The sequence below is a fragment of the Haplochromis burtoni genome, unplaced genomic scaffold, assembly GCF_018398535.1.
Source record: "Haplochromis burtoni strain Fernald_Lab_line unplaced genomic scaffold, NCSU_Asbu1 Contig_31, whole genome shotgun sequence".
Taxonomy (NCBI): Eukaryota; Metazoa; Chordata; class Actinopteri; order Cichliformes; family Cichlidae; genus Haplochromis; species Haplochromis burtoni.
In genome coordinates this window covers 905,672-921,824 of record NW_024582392.1, presented here as the reverse complement: position 1 = coordinate 921,824, position 16,153 = coordinate 905,672, and the positions used below count along the sequence as shown (strand labels likewise).

Genomic DNA, 16,153 nt, shown 5'->3' with positions numbered 1-16,153 from the left:
ACTGCATTTGCATTGCCGCTGTGCAACATGTGCATGCAATATGAGAACAGAAAAGCAAAGTTTCGTTAGAGAATAAATTAAATATATTGTCAAAATATTTTGTTTTTTATCTGGTTTAAAGAAAAATCTGTTTTATATGATTTATGTTATTTTCTTTCACTAGAACGCACTATGTGAAGTCATGCGGTCTTCTTTTAAAAAAGATGCAAGTACAAGCCACATGAACCCATTCACAAAGCAGTTGTACTCTATGCTCTTAGGTCTTTTTATCTGTATACACACACTTATACACCAATGACCCAGGGGCTGCTTGTGAGTGTTTTAACTACTAACCACAACTTGTTAATGATTGCACTGAAAAATAAATCATGATAATCATCTCCCAGTGCTCTGCCCTGACCTTATTGTGTGCAAGTGTTGCTGTTGTGATATATGTGAATAAATGTGGATAAGAGTATATTTACATCAAAAATCTAATGTCATTAGGAACTGGCTGTTGATTTTTTTTCTCACTCACAGCTTTAGTCATTCTCTGTTGACATTAGCTTCCTTTCACAGATCTGTCATAACACAGACACATGGAGCTGTTTCCTCTGAAATCCATAGTTTATTTAAAACATTGTATAATATAGTATAAAAAAAGAATGTAATAAATAGAAAAAAAGGACAGCAAATGAACAGTGTAGCTGTTAAGCACAGCAGTAAATGATGAGATCAAAGTCAACAATGAACTAGTCTTGTGTATACTGTGTCGCCTGCACACTGCCATATCTTGATACAGTCAGACGATTTAACATATGACAAGATCGCAGGAGAAGCTTATTGAACTGAGTAGAAATATCTGTGATATGGAGGTAAACCAGGGGGTTCAAAACACTATTCAGACACACAAGACCACGACTTATCTGATGAGCACTGAAGACTCCATTATTCCATGTAGGGCATTGCCCCTTTTTTAATAATCCTCTTGCATAAAGGTTGAGGTTCCTAAAAATATGATATGGGATGTAACAAACTGAGAAGAGAAGAATCAAAATAAACAACAGCTTTAAGCTTCTTTGTTTTACTTCCTTGTCAATGGTATTACTTTGGCAGAGAACCAAAATCACATGTCCATAGCAGCCAAGTAGGATAAGGAACGGGATGCAAAACCCAGTGAGTGTCTGTCCAAGACTGTATGTCAGGTAATCCTCGACATACTGTGTAGAGGTGGTATGGTAGCATTTTGCGGTTTCATTTGTTTTGGTGGTGTTGTTTGTGGATGTTTTGAGGTAGAGCATGTCTGGAAGACTTTGAACACTCACCAACACCCAAACCATGACTGAGATAGCCACAGTGTTACGGACAGTCATCCTTCCCATCGCTTTCAGTGGATGGACAATAGCCAGATACCTGTCCACACTTATACAGGTGAGGAATCCAATGCTGCCGTATAAATTCAAGTTGAAGCAGAATCTTGTGATCTTGCAGAAGGCATCTCCAAATATCCAATTACTGTTCATAAAATAGTATGCTGACAAAAATGGTAGTGTTGGAAGGAACAAAAAATTGGCAAGTCCAATGTTTAAAAGAAACACATTGTTTCCAACTTTCTTCTGTTTCTGCAGGATCGACTTCATCCCCCATCCGTTTGCTCCCAGACCAATAATCAATACCATGGTGTAAATGGACGGTAGAATTTTGCTTTCAAAGTCATATTCAACAGAAGTACAATTATCAGGCATTGTGTGTCTGTACAACCTCACTCCTCTGTGGCAGAATTACAAATGAGGCAAGTGAAAGAAAACAAGTTCATAGAGTGATCGGTCATGTCCCTGCTTGTAAACCAGCACCGAGAAGCTGGAAAGAGATTCCTAATAATTGTGCAACACCTTGTGTATACATGCTTGTGAAACTGTCTGTTTGCTTGCTAGCGCACAAATACTGTTTACCTTTCTATCAATGCACCACACAAAAGCATGTTTGTTATTGTATTGTTATCATTTGTGTCATTCAAAACATTTTTTTAACTAAAACTTTCAGAAAAGATCGCATTTTCAAGTCCTAGACATTGAATGTTCATTATAACTTGGATTACAAGGTTATTTTTATTGCATGTAACACCCTGTGTGAAAGTTAGTTAAGCATATGAAATGTTAAACGTATGAATCGATTCACATTTATTTTGGTTGTTTTAAGTTATTTAAGTTAAAAACAGGCGATTCACGAAAATTGCGGAAAAATCTTCACCTGTAAACTGTAAATTGCGAATTCTAGAGCCATATTATTATTTATGAGTAAACACTTTGTTTGACAGCAAAGCTTTGTGATCTAAACAGATGGGCATCTAATAACCTCCGTTTGTGGTTGTTTTGCACACGATGGTAGCTGTATTTTAAACCATTTATGACCTAAAACATCATTTTACATAAGTAAGTATGTCACGGCTGGCGGAGTGAGCCGTGTGGTGTGGAGGAAAAGGAGGACCCAAAATGCGGCAGTGACTGATGATTCGAGTGACGTTTATTTACAAGGTGGCAGTGGCAGAAACGGGCAACGAATCGTGAGAGATTACTAACGGAAACCTAAACTGGGAGAAACTAACTGACAAACCTGAGACCATACGAAAGGGGTGCAGGGCAGAGAGATGCAGACTAAGGAACAGGATACCAAGAAACACAGATGAAAGCAGTGATACATGGATGAATGCAGACGAGCCAACAAGGAACACAGACCGACACCCACTAAATATACACACACAAGGTAATCGGGTAATCACACACAGGAGGGAAGAACAGCTGATCTGAATACACATGATGACTGGAGGACACAAGCTGAACACAATGACAACAGACACAGACCTTCAGAATAGAGCAGGAAATCCAGAACACGAGCCTTCAAAGTAAAGCAGGAAACACACAGACTGATTTGCAACACAACACGGGGACATGAACAGAGCACCAAGGACAGACACAGGTAGGGCTGAATATACACCAAACTTCAGGTTCAACCCTAAACCAATACAAAATCAGAATAAACACAAAACGCTGGGTCAACGACCCAGGACCATGACAAAGTATGTCATTGCCTGGGAGTCTTGATGGGTTATTTGTGATTTCTGATTGTTGTTGAAAGTTTTCAGTTTGCTTTTAATTATTATTCCACAGCTTTAGTTTTAATTACTATTGTAAATGGCCTGTATTTGTATATTCGATCGTCTTCTTTGAATTCATTCATGTTTTTGTTTTCATGGATTCTCCATAGTTTTTCTTGTTACTTGGTTTAGCTGTTGTCTCTGTGTTTTTCTACTGTTGCCTGTATTCCCCTGTTGTGTTATTTCCTGTTATTTTTGTAGTCATTTATGTCTTGTGGGGGGATTTTGTTGTTGTTATAGTGGTGTTTTTTGCTTATGGACTCTTTGCTTATGTTGGGTTTTTTTTTTAATGAACTACTTTTTTCTTTTTGTTGAACTCACCTAGAAATCTGCATTTAGCTCCTCATCATGCAATACATAATAGAGGCGGAAAGAAGGCACAGCAAGCTGGATAGAAGAAGAGGATTGAAGTGAGTGGGCAGAAGACGTAGTGCTTAACAGATCAGAAAGGTAAGGAGGAGCAAGGTTCTGAATGGCCTTGAAGGTTAGCAGAAGAAGTTTGAATATTATCTGGAATTTCACTGGGAGCCGGTGTAGTTCCTTAAGAACAGTGGTAATGTGCTGGTAGGAGGGGTTCTGGTAATAATGTGGGCAACGGAGCTTTATACCAGTTGAAGCTTATGAAGGGATTTTTGGGGGAGACCACGGAAGAGAGAATTACAGTAGTCAAGGCGGGAGGTAACGAGACTATGGACAAGAATGGACATAGGATAGGACATAGAATGGGTGGAAAGAGAAGGACGTAATCTGTTAATGTTGCGTAGATGGAAATAGGCAGAGCAGGTGAGATTATTGATGTAAGATTTAAAGGATAGTGAACTGTCTAGAATGACACCAAGGCTCTTACCCTGAGGTGAAGGGAAAACTGTGGAGTTATCGATAGTGAGAGAGAAATGATTTGCCTTCAAAAGGTTGGATTTAGTACCAATAGGAAGGATTTCAGTTTTATCCTCATTAAGCTTTAGAAAATTACAGTTGAACCAGGATTTTAATTCAGTTTGGCATTCTATAAGGGAAGGAATGGGAGGAATCAGGCCTGGAGGAGAGATATAACTGGGTGTCATCAGCAAAACAGTGAAAGTGAAGATCAAATCTGAAGAAAATGGTACCATGAGGGAGGATATTATGAAGAGAAGAGAGCCTAACACTGAACCTTGGGGTACACCAGAAGTGACTGGGGATAGACTAGAGAGAAATTATTTAAGTTGAATAAAATGGGAGCAGTCAAGAAAATATGACTGGAACCAAGCTAAAGGTGTGTCAGAGATGCCAAGAGACAACAGAGTGAGAGATAGTGTTGAAGGCTGAGCTCAAATCCAAAAGGATGAGAATGTTGAGAAGACTAGAGTCGGCTCCGATTAGAAGATCATTAGTCACTTTAAGTAAAGACGTTTCTGTACTGTGACATGAGTGAAAACCAGATTTAAATCTCTCCTACATGTTATTATTAACGAGGTGTGAATGATAAATAAACACTTCTAAATAAAAAGAACCCTTATAAATTGATTCATTTATTTACTGATTATTCTTTCTGTGCCCCTATTTACCTCAGATAACAGATCTCCTAAAATTTTGACTAAAAGCCATATTTTTGACTGAGAAAAACATAATCCTACCACTTTTACTTACCACTGGTGTTTGATGAGGTTCCTTTGCTGGAATGGAGCATTTTCTTTATTCCAAACATGATTCTTCTAATTTACAGCAAATAACCTGCTAATTATAACACATTTGTGAATATCTTAACTTTAATAACAAAGTATAAAGTAGTATTGCTTCTGATAAAACCTCAGAGGCTTTAAACCTTTATTAGGAGTGTATTTACTTTGCTATCTGTGGTAAATGAACATCTGTGTAACATTTACTGGCATGGTGAGAGCGGAAAAACAGTGTTAGAATGATTTTATATGAGATATCCTGTGGTATTTACAGAGGATATCATTATTGTATTGTCTGCAGTGCAGTTAACTGTTTCACAAAAACTCTTGTGTATTCTTGCAATCTTGAATTGTATTCTTGAATTGATTTACCATCTTTAAAAATATTTGCAAAGCTGATTTTCCTCAAATATTTGGAACATTTATCTTCAGTTGCTGAAAATGTGTTGGGCTTTAAGGGAAGTACATTAAAACATAAATGAGATCTGGACAAAGCAGTTTATTTTACTTTTAAACGACAGACTTTAAAAAAACATCCACTATGCACGTACTATCAAAAATAAGGGAAATCTGAAAGAAAAGACTTTAATTATAGTTAGACAGCAGAACAACAATGAGGAGGCTTGAATTCAAATGCTTAAAGTATAGATATACAGTATATACAACATAATCAAAACTGACCTTTACTTTCAGCGTGTGTACATACATGTGATATGCTGTTAACATTAAACTTCTATCAGCAGTGAAGCATGCAGCATCATATCCTGTTTGTTCTTCACACATTCAAGCATCACAAATGCAATAACTCGTCTTTCAAGTCTTTCAAGTATTAATTTTGCTTTTTAGTAAAAAGCAACATTTTTGTGTTTCTTACAAAAGTCTCAGATGAGTCTCAGATGAGGCGTACTCCTCATGTTCCTCGGCACATTTCAAGTATCCGTGACTGAAGTTTAGTTAGAGGTGTACAGACTAGTGACAGCTTGGCGAGCTTGTTGGAGTAGCTGTCTGAGCTGAGAACAAACATCTTCACTTACATGCAGGTAAACTAGAGGATTGATTGCACTGTTCAGACACACAAGGCCACGGCTTATCTGATGACCAATATAGACTCCATTAGACCATTTATGACATGTCCCCTTGATTACGCTTAGTCTTGACAAGAGGTTGAGATTTTTTAATATATGATAGGGGATGTAACAAACAGAGAACAGAAGAATCAAGATGAATAACAACTTTAAGCTTCTTTGTTTCAGTACTTCATCAATGTTATCATTGTGGCAGAGAACAGCAATCATATGTCCATAGCAGCTGAGGGTGATGAACAGGGGGATGCAAAATCCAGTGAGTGTCCATCCCAAACTGTATTTCAGATAATCTTTAACATACTCGTTAGAGGTGGTATCAAAACACCTCTTAGTATTGTTTATGGGTGATTTGGGGAAGAACGTGTCTGGAAGACTTTGAACACTCACCAGCAGCCAGACCATGACTGAGATAGCCACAGAATGAGTCACAGTTATTCTCCCCATCATCCTCATTGGATGGACAATAGCCAAGTACCTGTACACACTGATACAGGTGAGGAATCCAATGCTGCCGTATAAATTCAGGTTGAAGAAGAATCTTGTTGTCTTGCAAAAGGCTTCTCCAAAGATCCACTGATCACCCTTGAAGTAGTACACCATCAGAAAAGGGAGTGTGAGCAAATACAAAATGTCTGCAAGTCCAAGGTTGAAAACGAAAACAGAGACATTCCCCAGTTTCTCCCATTTCTGCAGCACTGACCTCAATCCCAGTCCGTTAGCCACCATGCCAGTGATGAATACTAAAATGTAGACAGGTGGCAGGAATTTTCCTGTAAAGTCAAAGCTGATGCAAGAGTTGTTCATCGTGTCCTTCCTTGATAGCAGTCGGTACAATTCCTCCTCCTCGATGAGTGAGAGCCTTCACTGCACAGATCAAAGCACACACACATTTATACACTTCCTGAGTTGCGTCCGTGGGCTATGAGATAACTGACTCACCTCTTTCACTGAAAACAGGAAAATGTAACCATGCAGAAGTGGCAGTTTTCACACGTTTATACACTCTGTTGTTTGCTCTCATCCTGACAAAGCCATATGAGAAGTGAAAAGTGAAATAAGTTCAGCTCTAGTTTTTAGCCTATGCTTCCACAGTCTGAATCTCTGGGTTTTTAACATTTATCTTATGCCTGTTCTACAGCGTGGTTCTGTCCTGTCTGTTTAGCAACAATGAGACTGCTATGCAACAGAAAATGACCACACAATTAGCTTGTAAAAGCAGTTTCAAAACTTAAATTAACAAACCAGAAAATCATTTGCGTGGATGTTACTCTAACACATTGTTGGGTCTGTCTAGCACAGCCCACCGCTGGAACGAGACAATTTAAAAACACAGCAAAAGCATTGAACACCAAGTAGGCAAAGTTCTTCTTGTTACTCATGCATGAGGGAGACCTGCCTGGAGCCAAGTGTCGTTCCACCACTTGACCTCCGTCAGACTCTCAGCCAGGTTCCCCATAGCACTCCTTTTATTGTGGTTACATGAATATGCATAGGGTCATTAACCCTTGGTAGTACCTACGGCCATTTATCATCCACACGTTTTTTTAATATTAGGCCATTTTCACTGTGTTGAATAGAATATAGCCAAACCTCCCAACCCCTTTTTTTTCGTTTTTTCTTTAGAATTGCCGTCTCCGTTTATTCGATTAGCTTAAGGTGGCTAAGCTAAAAACCGACATCCACTAGGTCCAAAAGCCATAAATCGCCCCATTGAAACCCATTATAAACGCTATTTTTCACTGCAGAATTATTACCGTTTGCATCTGGGTGATGGCTTAGGTTTCATTTTTGCTTTGGACAAGAGGCCTTAGAATTGTAATTTTTTTATTTGTCCACCGGGTGGCGCCCTTGCTCCACATTTGACCCGGGGCTGGAAAACAGCGGGCTGCTTAAACAGACCTGCGGGGAATGAAGCCTCTTTTCCGGCGTGCAGCAGCGGCTTCGCCCGCTGATCGGGCGGGACCATTTTCGGCCCCTAGGACCGTATGAGGGTGATTTTTTTTTTAGTCAACAGGAAATGACGTATTTGTTGTCACGTGGTATCGGATGTGTGTGCTGCAAAAATGAGTCCCCGGTGATCGTGCCCCGGTAATCGTCGCGACCTACCCCGGCAAGAAGGCACTTATTTCGGCCTAGAGGAGGAGCATTTGCCGCCTGGAGACCATTTTCTGGTCCTGAAAAAAAAAAAAAAGGCGATCGAAATGACTGTTGGTGCCAATCTTTAGTCCATCTAAAGGCCTAATTATAATAACAATTGAATATTACCTCAAATGTTTTTTTTGGAAAATATTCAAGTTTTATGTTTTTTGGGGCAAAAAAAGCAGTGCGCTCATGTGACGAAACCGGGATATAAAGGGTTAAAATCCGTGAAATGTAATTAAAACTTGACATGAATATTTCAAGGAGAAGTAGGTCTAAAAGATTGGCTAATTTAAAGTGGAATAAAATATTAATATATAAATTTTTTAGAGCACTTTTCTGTGCGTGGTCGATTGGGACCGATAGGGTGTGCATTTTATGAAATGCGCTCCTGCAAAAAAAATAAAAGGCGATCGAAATGACTGTTGATGCCTATCTTTGATCCATCCAAAGGCCTAATTAAAAGTACAATAAAATATAACTTTCAAATGTATTTTATGGAAAATATTTCATTTTTTCATTCGCAGCAGCTTCAACTGTTCCTTGTAAACGCTGCATTTTTTCATCTATTCTGTTGTTTCCGCCAAATACAGGTCTGTGTGATCCACATGTGACAACGACCGGACTAAGCAAAAAAAGCAGTGCGCTCATGTGACAAAACCGGGATATAAAGGGTTAAAATCCGCGAAATGTAATTAAAACTTGACATGAATAGTTCAAGGAGAAGTAGGTCTAAAAGATTGGCTAATTTAAAGTGGAATAAAATATTAATATATAAATTTTTTATAGCACTTTTTATGGCGTGGTCGATTTTTGGCTCTAGGACCTCATAAGGGGTACGTTTTTTAGGTCCTACCAAGGAGTTAACATATACATTTCATGTTTTATTTCATTATATATTTTTTGTTTATCTGAACACATACGTGTGTGTGTGTGTATATCTACATATATATTCGTATCTGTAAATGAAAATATATGTAGTGTGTATATATTGTTTTTTGTTTTATATGTCTGAAACAAATAAAGATACAATACAATACAATACAATACATGTAAACAAAGAATACTGTGTGTGTGTGTGTGTGTGTGTGTGTGTGTGTGTGTGTGTGTGTGTGTGTGTGTGTGTGTGTGTGTGTGTGTGTGTGTGTGTGTGTGGTCAGAGTGTGACCCCATAAATGACTTCCCTAAACCTGCTGGTCTGGAAGTCCAGCAGTTCATCTAAACAAAAGGCACTTAGACTAAAACAGATATAGCTACGTTTATCCTACCATAAAACAATAAGAGAAGGTACGACCTCTCCCATGCTCCCAGAGTGCTCTCTAATGCACACAAAGTTTGCAAACTATCAAGGATCAAACCTCTACCAATCTACAACTAATTAAAAAACTCTAAGCATATATAAGTAGATATTTCTAAGCATAAATGACAATCAACAATAGAAAACCTAACACACATACTGCCCATATTAATACTGTTGCAGCCTTACCCCAATGGTAGTAGGTTCCCCCAGCAGCACACTGCTCCCCCATCTCCTTTGGGACCTGTGCAGTAGCACCGTGGGCAGACACACATAGGCCACAAAAATCTCATACTAAAGCAAATGTTTTTCATTAGTACCCACTCGGATCGACCAATGGGACTAATGGGTTTTCCATTAGGTCATATTACCTGGTACCAGGTACCAGAGAATCTGTTAACATGTGTCACATATTAATTCATATGACGCACAGACGCATGCCATGGATTGGGACGAGTCGTGTCAATCCATGGCAAGTCGACCTGAGTAGGTACAATATAAAAAAGGGGCTTAGCAAAGCGGGTTCCACAGTGTACCCGAAGTATATTATGCCTGCCCCACATTGGAAGCCACTATCAAGGGCACAGTGGGTGATCAATTTGGGCCCCACATTGCAGGGACCACCATTTTTCGGATGTTATCAGTCCATACAATGGGCATTATTAGCAGAAATCAGCCCTATAGATATGGCCTAGTAGGGGCCACCTGCTAGTTTGTTCAGAAGGTTGTTATCATCCATTCAGATGGAGGATCACTAACAGGAGGATGGGAAGAATCCACGCTCGCTGGAAACCAGTGGATACGGAAGTCTTTACAGGTAAGACCATTAGTACATAGTATGTTCTCTACATTTTACTGTGATTTACTGGGACATTTCCATGATAAATGGAATTAAAGGGAGATGTTTCCACTGTTGTCTAATGAAGTGTGTAAATCTTTAATAATATTTATTTGCTTGGTTATTTTAGGAGTGTTTTTCTGAACATGACGAAAAATGACAGAAGAAACTGATTTGAACTTCAGTCTCCTGTTACAGATGATCACTGTGACCTCAGAGGCCAACTGGTCTGCAAACTGGAACTGGAGTGAGGAAGAGGGGAGTCATCATCCAGCTTCAAAGAAAACATCCAGGTAAACTGATTCGGATCAGTGGATAAACTTGTCTCCACTTTCACAGGAGATACTCTTACAGAACCACTTAAATTATAGTACTTTTAAATACAGGAAAATTTTTAAAGGACACAAATTAACATCCAACTTTAACCATAATACAAACAAAGCATAGCATGTGCGTTTTCAAACTGTTCCTCAGATAGGCGGGATATCACCATTGGACTGCCCAACCAGCCAGCTTCAATAAAGGACAAGCAACAAAAGAATAGAGCAGCATTCAGCGACCACCAAACATGGGCATGTTGATGTAACATTCAGCTGATCCTTGTTCATCTGTGTACTTCTGTTTTTGGTAAGTTTAGTAACTTAACTACAGTAACTATAACGCAGTCACTCGAAACACATGCCATCCATTTCTAATTAACTGGTTACTTTCTGTCAGTTATTTTAGAAACTATGTGGGTCACCTGACCTAACACTGTTTTTTCCTGTTCCCCTTACTGTTAGTGTCTAATGTCAAACAGCTGTAAAGGAAACTACACCAGTGTACTGGGATTTTTCACCAACGCGTGCCAGATGCTATTCCTGCCTGTAATGCCAACATCACCCTAGCAAGCTCCGCCTACCCCAGGACCTCGCCATGTCATGTATTGATCATGATGATTATTAAGATGACGGCAAGTGCGAGAAAGACTGTAAAATCCATGACCAGAATGTTTAGATGCTTTCTAATTATTAATGACTTTATAAAATATTTAAGTGGTTCAGGCAGCTTTTGAATTACCATGAACACTTACCATATTGTATCTTTACAACATATTTTTGAATGAGACAGATTTGTAACAGAGGCCTTGCTCTCAGTAAGTTTGAATTCATTTCCTGATTTATTTATAATCTCTGATCTTTCTGTATTCTGCTCAGTTTGCATGCTGCCTTTACCAGTTTTTCTCTTTTGTAATTGATGATAATTCAGTGAATATATTGAGCTGCTTCCCTTTGTCCCCTCCCACATTACTTTGTTAAGTTTTTCAGTCTCCAGTTATGTTTTTTTTACTCCTGTTTGAATTATGTGTGCATGTATGTTTGACCCTGTAGAGTATTTAATGGACTGCTTGTCTTCCTGTTTGTAACCACTGCCTGTTTTTGACTAAAGATTCAGAAATGGGACTTTAATACAGTCTCTGTGCATCCTCCATTTGTGTCCTCTTAATGTGAGAATGTGTCACATGTGTCACAGATGTTTTCATTTTAATTACGCTTTCCCATTGTAAGTTGCTGCTGCATTTATTCACAGCACATATGAGAAAGATTCAGATTAATACAGTGATAATAAAGTCAGAATTCTTCAGACAGTTTGCACTGTGAATTATTATCTTTCATGGAGTAAATTTTAAAGTTCAGTACTTCAAAGCAGGAGCTATGAAGAATCGTACTGGCACAATATGAGATTTTCACTTAATTATAAAGTCTAAGTTTTCTAATTATGATAGAAAACTGGAAGAAAAATATCCAATTAATAATGCTGTCAAATTCATGTGTTTTTTTGCATATTAATTATACTCAAATATAATTATGATGGTGACCCTACCTGTACAGAAGCATACTAAACAACTCACAATCTAACAAACATTAATGGCCCACGATGTTATAAATAGTGAGCCTGATCCTTTGCTGTGAGAGTATAACGATCATTTCTTTTGTCAGTTTGGAAGATATGACCTCATAAAGTTAATTTTTGTTTTAATTTTGCTTTTTCCCTGTTTGTGTTTTCCTTTTCTTTTATAAGTGAAACTGTGATCACAGCTACTTCTGTTCACAGCATGTAATAATACTGACTGTCTGGGGCGTTGTTATTTGTTGTGCTAGGGTTAGCAATTTAGACATATGTAATCCATATTACTCTTGCCAAATACAACAAACACCTAGGAATTTGGATTATAATTTGATTTTGATGTAATATTGATAATCATTATCAGTCCTTTCATTTTATAATCACGCATCCACCCAGGGTCATAGTGGGGCTGAGCTCTATCCTGGCATCCTTGAGTGAAAGGTAGTGTACACCCTGGCCAGGTGTTCAGTCTATCATAGTCATATTCAGCAATAGGTATGTGAACAAAAATCAAACCAGGATTCCTGCAAATGAAAAGTCTGTCTTTGACTGTATCATCCAACTGATTCATCAAACCTCCAGCCGGTAAACCTTATTCATGATATAACAATGGTAAAAAATTAAACAGTAACTGTCATGTGTCGTGGAAGTGTCTGGTTGGGTGTGAGACGAGTTCCAGTTGCCTGTCCCCTGGGGTGGAGTTTTGTCTGGGCCATCATATGAAGGGTTCACTTAAACCACCGCTGCCTGCCACTCTCCACCAGTTCGTTCTCTCCAGATCCATCTCATGCTGTGCTTATCAGCAGTGCTGGTCTCATTTCCACCCAGTTCTCTGGTCTACCTGCAGACTCAGGATTTCAGACTCACCATTCACCTCGCCCTGCCTCTCATGTCAACTGTGGCTATCTCTCCCCTCTGGACCCCCTGGAGCCTTGATCCATCTCACCCACATATTCCTCCTTGTGTTCCATGTGCCTGAACATTTCTCAGTCCCCTGGTTTCCCATGGCACCTGTTCATAGTTAAGTGTGCCTATGCCAAAAGGCACACTTATTATTTCTGTTAATATCCAAGCTAGTTTAAGGTGATTACTCCTCTATATATATAAACCATGTAAATAGTTCGTGCAATTCAGTCTACTTCCCTCACGTTCCCTCCAAATTGCATTCTAAAATCCACTTCAGTGAATAATATGAATCTACAAAACTGTAAAATTTGAACTATAGACCCCTGAGTCATTATCATTAAACCTCTGGTTGCTTCATTTTTCTATTTTAAATCAGATACTGTAAAGGTTTTAGTAAAGTTGCATTATCATGGTGAGGCAAAGTGCTTTATGTTCCTGTGTGTGTGTCATGAGCAGCTATAAAATGCCTTTTCTTAAAGGACAAATTGGGTTTGAAATTGAGTTACAGCAGGCTGTCGCCACTTCTAAATGCAACACAGCCCACCTACGACAGACAGCAAATAACAGGAATCGGACTCACCGTCCACCCTTGTCCACAGCAACCACCTAGCATGACCTAAAAAACATTGTCTTTCCTCATAACTATCAAAAATATGAAATGATTAGCAAACAGTGAATCTGTTACAGCTGCAGAGAGCTATGGTGGTATCTTTGGAAGCTGTTTCCATAGCTAAGAGCCAGGCTGCTCTTTGTTAACTTTAGCTCTGCTTTCAATACAGCACTCCCAGACAGGCTAATAGTTAAACTGCTGGATATCCTACTTCCTTCTACCACCTGCTGCTGGATCAGAGACTGTCAGACTGTGTCCAGAGAGTTGGAGTGGGGCCTCATCTTTCCTCAGCCCTCAGCCTTAGCTCCCCACAAGGTTGTGTACTGAGTCCCCAACTGTACACTCTGTACACACATGACTGTGTTAGTTCCAACCCAGACAACGCAGTCATTAAGTTTGCAGATGATACCACCGTGGTGGGGCTTATCTCTGGGGGAGACGGGACGGCGTACAGAACTGAAGTTCAGAGGCTGTCAGATTGCTGTGTATACAACAACCTGGACCTCAATGCCACCAAGACAAAAGAACTGGTAGTTGACTTTAGAAGGAGGAAGTCTGGGCTGCAGCATGTCAGCATCAAGGGGGAGTGTGTGGAAAGGGTCTCCAGTTTCAAGTTTCTGGGTGCGCACATAGACACAGACCTCTAATGGAGTTCAGCATCAAGGGGGAGTGTGTGGAAAGGGTCTCCAGTTTCAAGTTTCTGGGTGCGCACATAGACACAGACCTCTAATGGAGTTCAAACACCTCTGCGGTTTTGAAGAAGGCCCAACAGCATTTCCACTTTCTGGGAATCCTCAGAAAAATGGACCTGAAGAAGGAGCTGCTGATTATCTTCTACTGCTGCTCCCTTGAAAGTGTACTGACATACTGCATCTCTGTATGGTTCTCCACCTGCACCACGGCACACAAAAAGGCACTTCAGAAGGTCATTAATATGGCCCATAAAATCCTCTTCCGTCCCTGAAGGACCTGTACAGTACTCTCTGTCTCAAGAGGGCACGCAGCATCCTACGGGACTGCACACACCCAGGACACCAGGTGTTTAAGCTGCTGCCGTCTGGCAGGAGATTCAGGCTGCTGAGGTCCTGGACAAACAGACTCAAGGATAGCTTTACAACAGGGCAATAGCCCTGATCAATGCAAACAGCGGACCTGATTGGCCACCTCCCTGGACTTGTTTGGGGGGGTAACAACAATGACAATAATAATACTTATATTTACAAAAAGAACAAGGTGCAATAAAAATTAATGTGCAATAATAACACTGTGCAATATAGATACATTTATTCTTCATTTTATTACTAAGTTAAGTTACTGTGTCGTGTCGTGTTGTATGTAGTGCCGACGTGGGACAGTTTTCCAATTTGATTGTATTATTGTACTATGTATGACTGTGCAATGACAATAAAGAGTTATCTGATCTTATCTTAAATATATATATGATTTGATGTAACCACGGAGACAGGGGCAGTCATGTTAGCTAGCAGTGACTGTTTACAACAGTGAATGGGATGATTGTGTGCACAGCCTTCACACACCGCACAGGGTAAAGACATTACTCGTTCAATTTTGTTTTTCCTTTCTTTCTGTTATTTACTTTCTGTTGGCCGTCACCTCAGGTTCACCATTACAGCCTACAAATGTACACCGTCTAAATATTAACACATTTGAAAGATAAAGTTGTTTACAAACATTCATGTCTCAAAAATAAGCACAGCTGTTCATGTTTGTCAGTGTAGTTTTATTTGTAAGAAAATTATTAAGGCTGGAGAAACTGATCAGGAAGGCTAGCTCTGTGGTCGGCATGAAGCTGGACACTCTGGTGACAGTGGCAGAGAAAAGGACATTAAAGAAACTGCTGGACATTATGGACAATGCTGGGCATCCTCTGCACACGGCCATAAACAATCAGAAGAGTCTGTTCAGTGACAGGTTGCTTCTCCCCAAGACAAGAACTAACAGACTTAAAAACTCCTTTGTCCCACACGCCATCAGACTGTTTAACTCCTCTCTGGAGGGGAGAGGGAGGGGAGACAGGAGGACAAAGGAGGGGGGAACAACTAAGCTGTAGTGCCTCTTCACCTCACTGTACAATACCTTGTGCAATACTTTTTGTAAATAGTCAACAGTGCAATAGACTCAATACTTGAAATGTGCAAGTGAAACAATTCTTTTTTGTAACTGTAACTTTGGTCGTTGCTGTGCTTTTTTTGGAAGTTGAATTTCCCAGAGGAACCCACCCGAGGGATTAATAAAGTTCTATCTTATCTTATCTTAACTTCATATTGTGTACCCAATCAAAGAACATTTGATAAGTCCTGACAATTATAGTTGAGCAAAATTCAGTTAAATCTTGAAACAGTAGATACGGGTAGAAATGGGATCAGAATAATCTTTGCATAGTCAAAAGTGGATACCTCCTGTTTGCATTCCATCATATTAAAAAAGAAACTACAGCACACTCCATGTGATTTTGCATCCACTTCCAAATTGTAGTCAAGCAGCCCAGTCTCAGAAATAGGTAACAGAAATGTCTCTAATGTAGACCTGTACAGTGTAAGCATTAAAAGATCATAAAGGAAACTAACATTTATGTCAAA

The 16,153-nt window shown here is 39.4% G+C and overlaps 2 protein-coding genes across 2 annotated transcripts; both read right to left on the bottom strand.

Moving 5' to 3' along the window:
* Positions 1–587: 587 nt before the first annotated feature.
* On the bottom strand, positions 588–1,776 carry LOC102291805 (P2Y purinoceptor 1). Its single transcript, XM_005918786.3, has one exon. It carries the CDS (start codon positions 1,722–1,724, stop codon positions 732–734), a length of 993 nt encoding a protein of 330 aa, XP_005918848.1. The 5' UTR covers positions 1,725–1,776; the 3' UTR covers positions 588–731.
* A 3,328-nt stretch (positions 1,777–5,104) lies between these two features.
* Positions 5,105–6,759, bottom strand: LOC102291504 (P2Y purinoceptor 1-like). The gene has a single exon (XM_005918785.3). The coding sequence runs from the start codon at positions 6,678–6,680 to the stop codon at positions 5,742–5,744; it is 939 nt and encodes a 312-aa protein (XP_005918847.1). The 5' UTR covers positions 6,681–6,759; the 3' UTR covers positions 5,105–5,741.
* Positions 6,760–16,153: the final 9,394 nt, after the last annotated feature.

What these genes read in the sequence shown, in the direction of transcription:
- LOC102291805 (XM_005918786.3), bottom strand. Translation starts at nt 1,724, where the DNA reads ATGCCTGATAATTGTACTTCTGTTGAATATGACTTTGAAAGCAAAATT.
- LOC102291504 (XM_005918785.3), bottom strand. Translation starts at nt 6,680, where the DNA reads ATGAACAACTCTTGCATCAGCTTTGACTTTACAGGAAAATTCCTGCCA.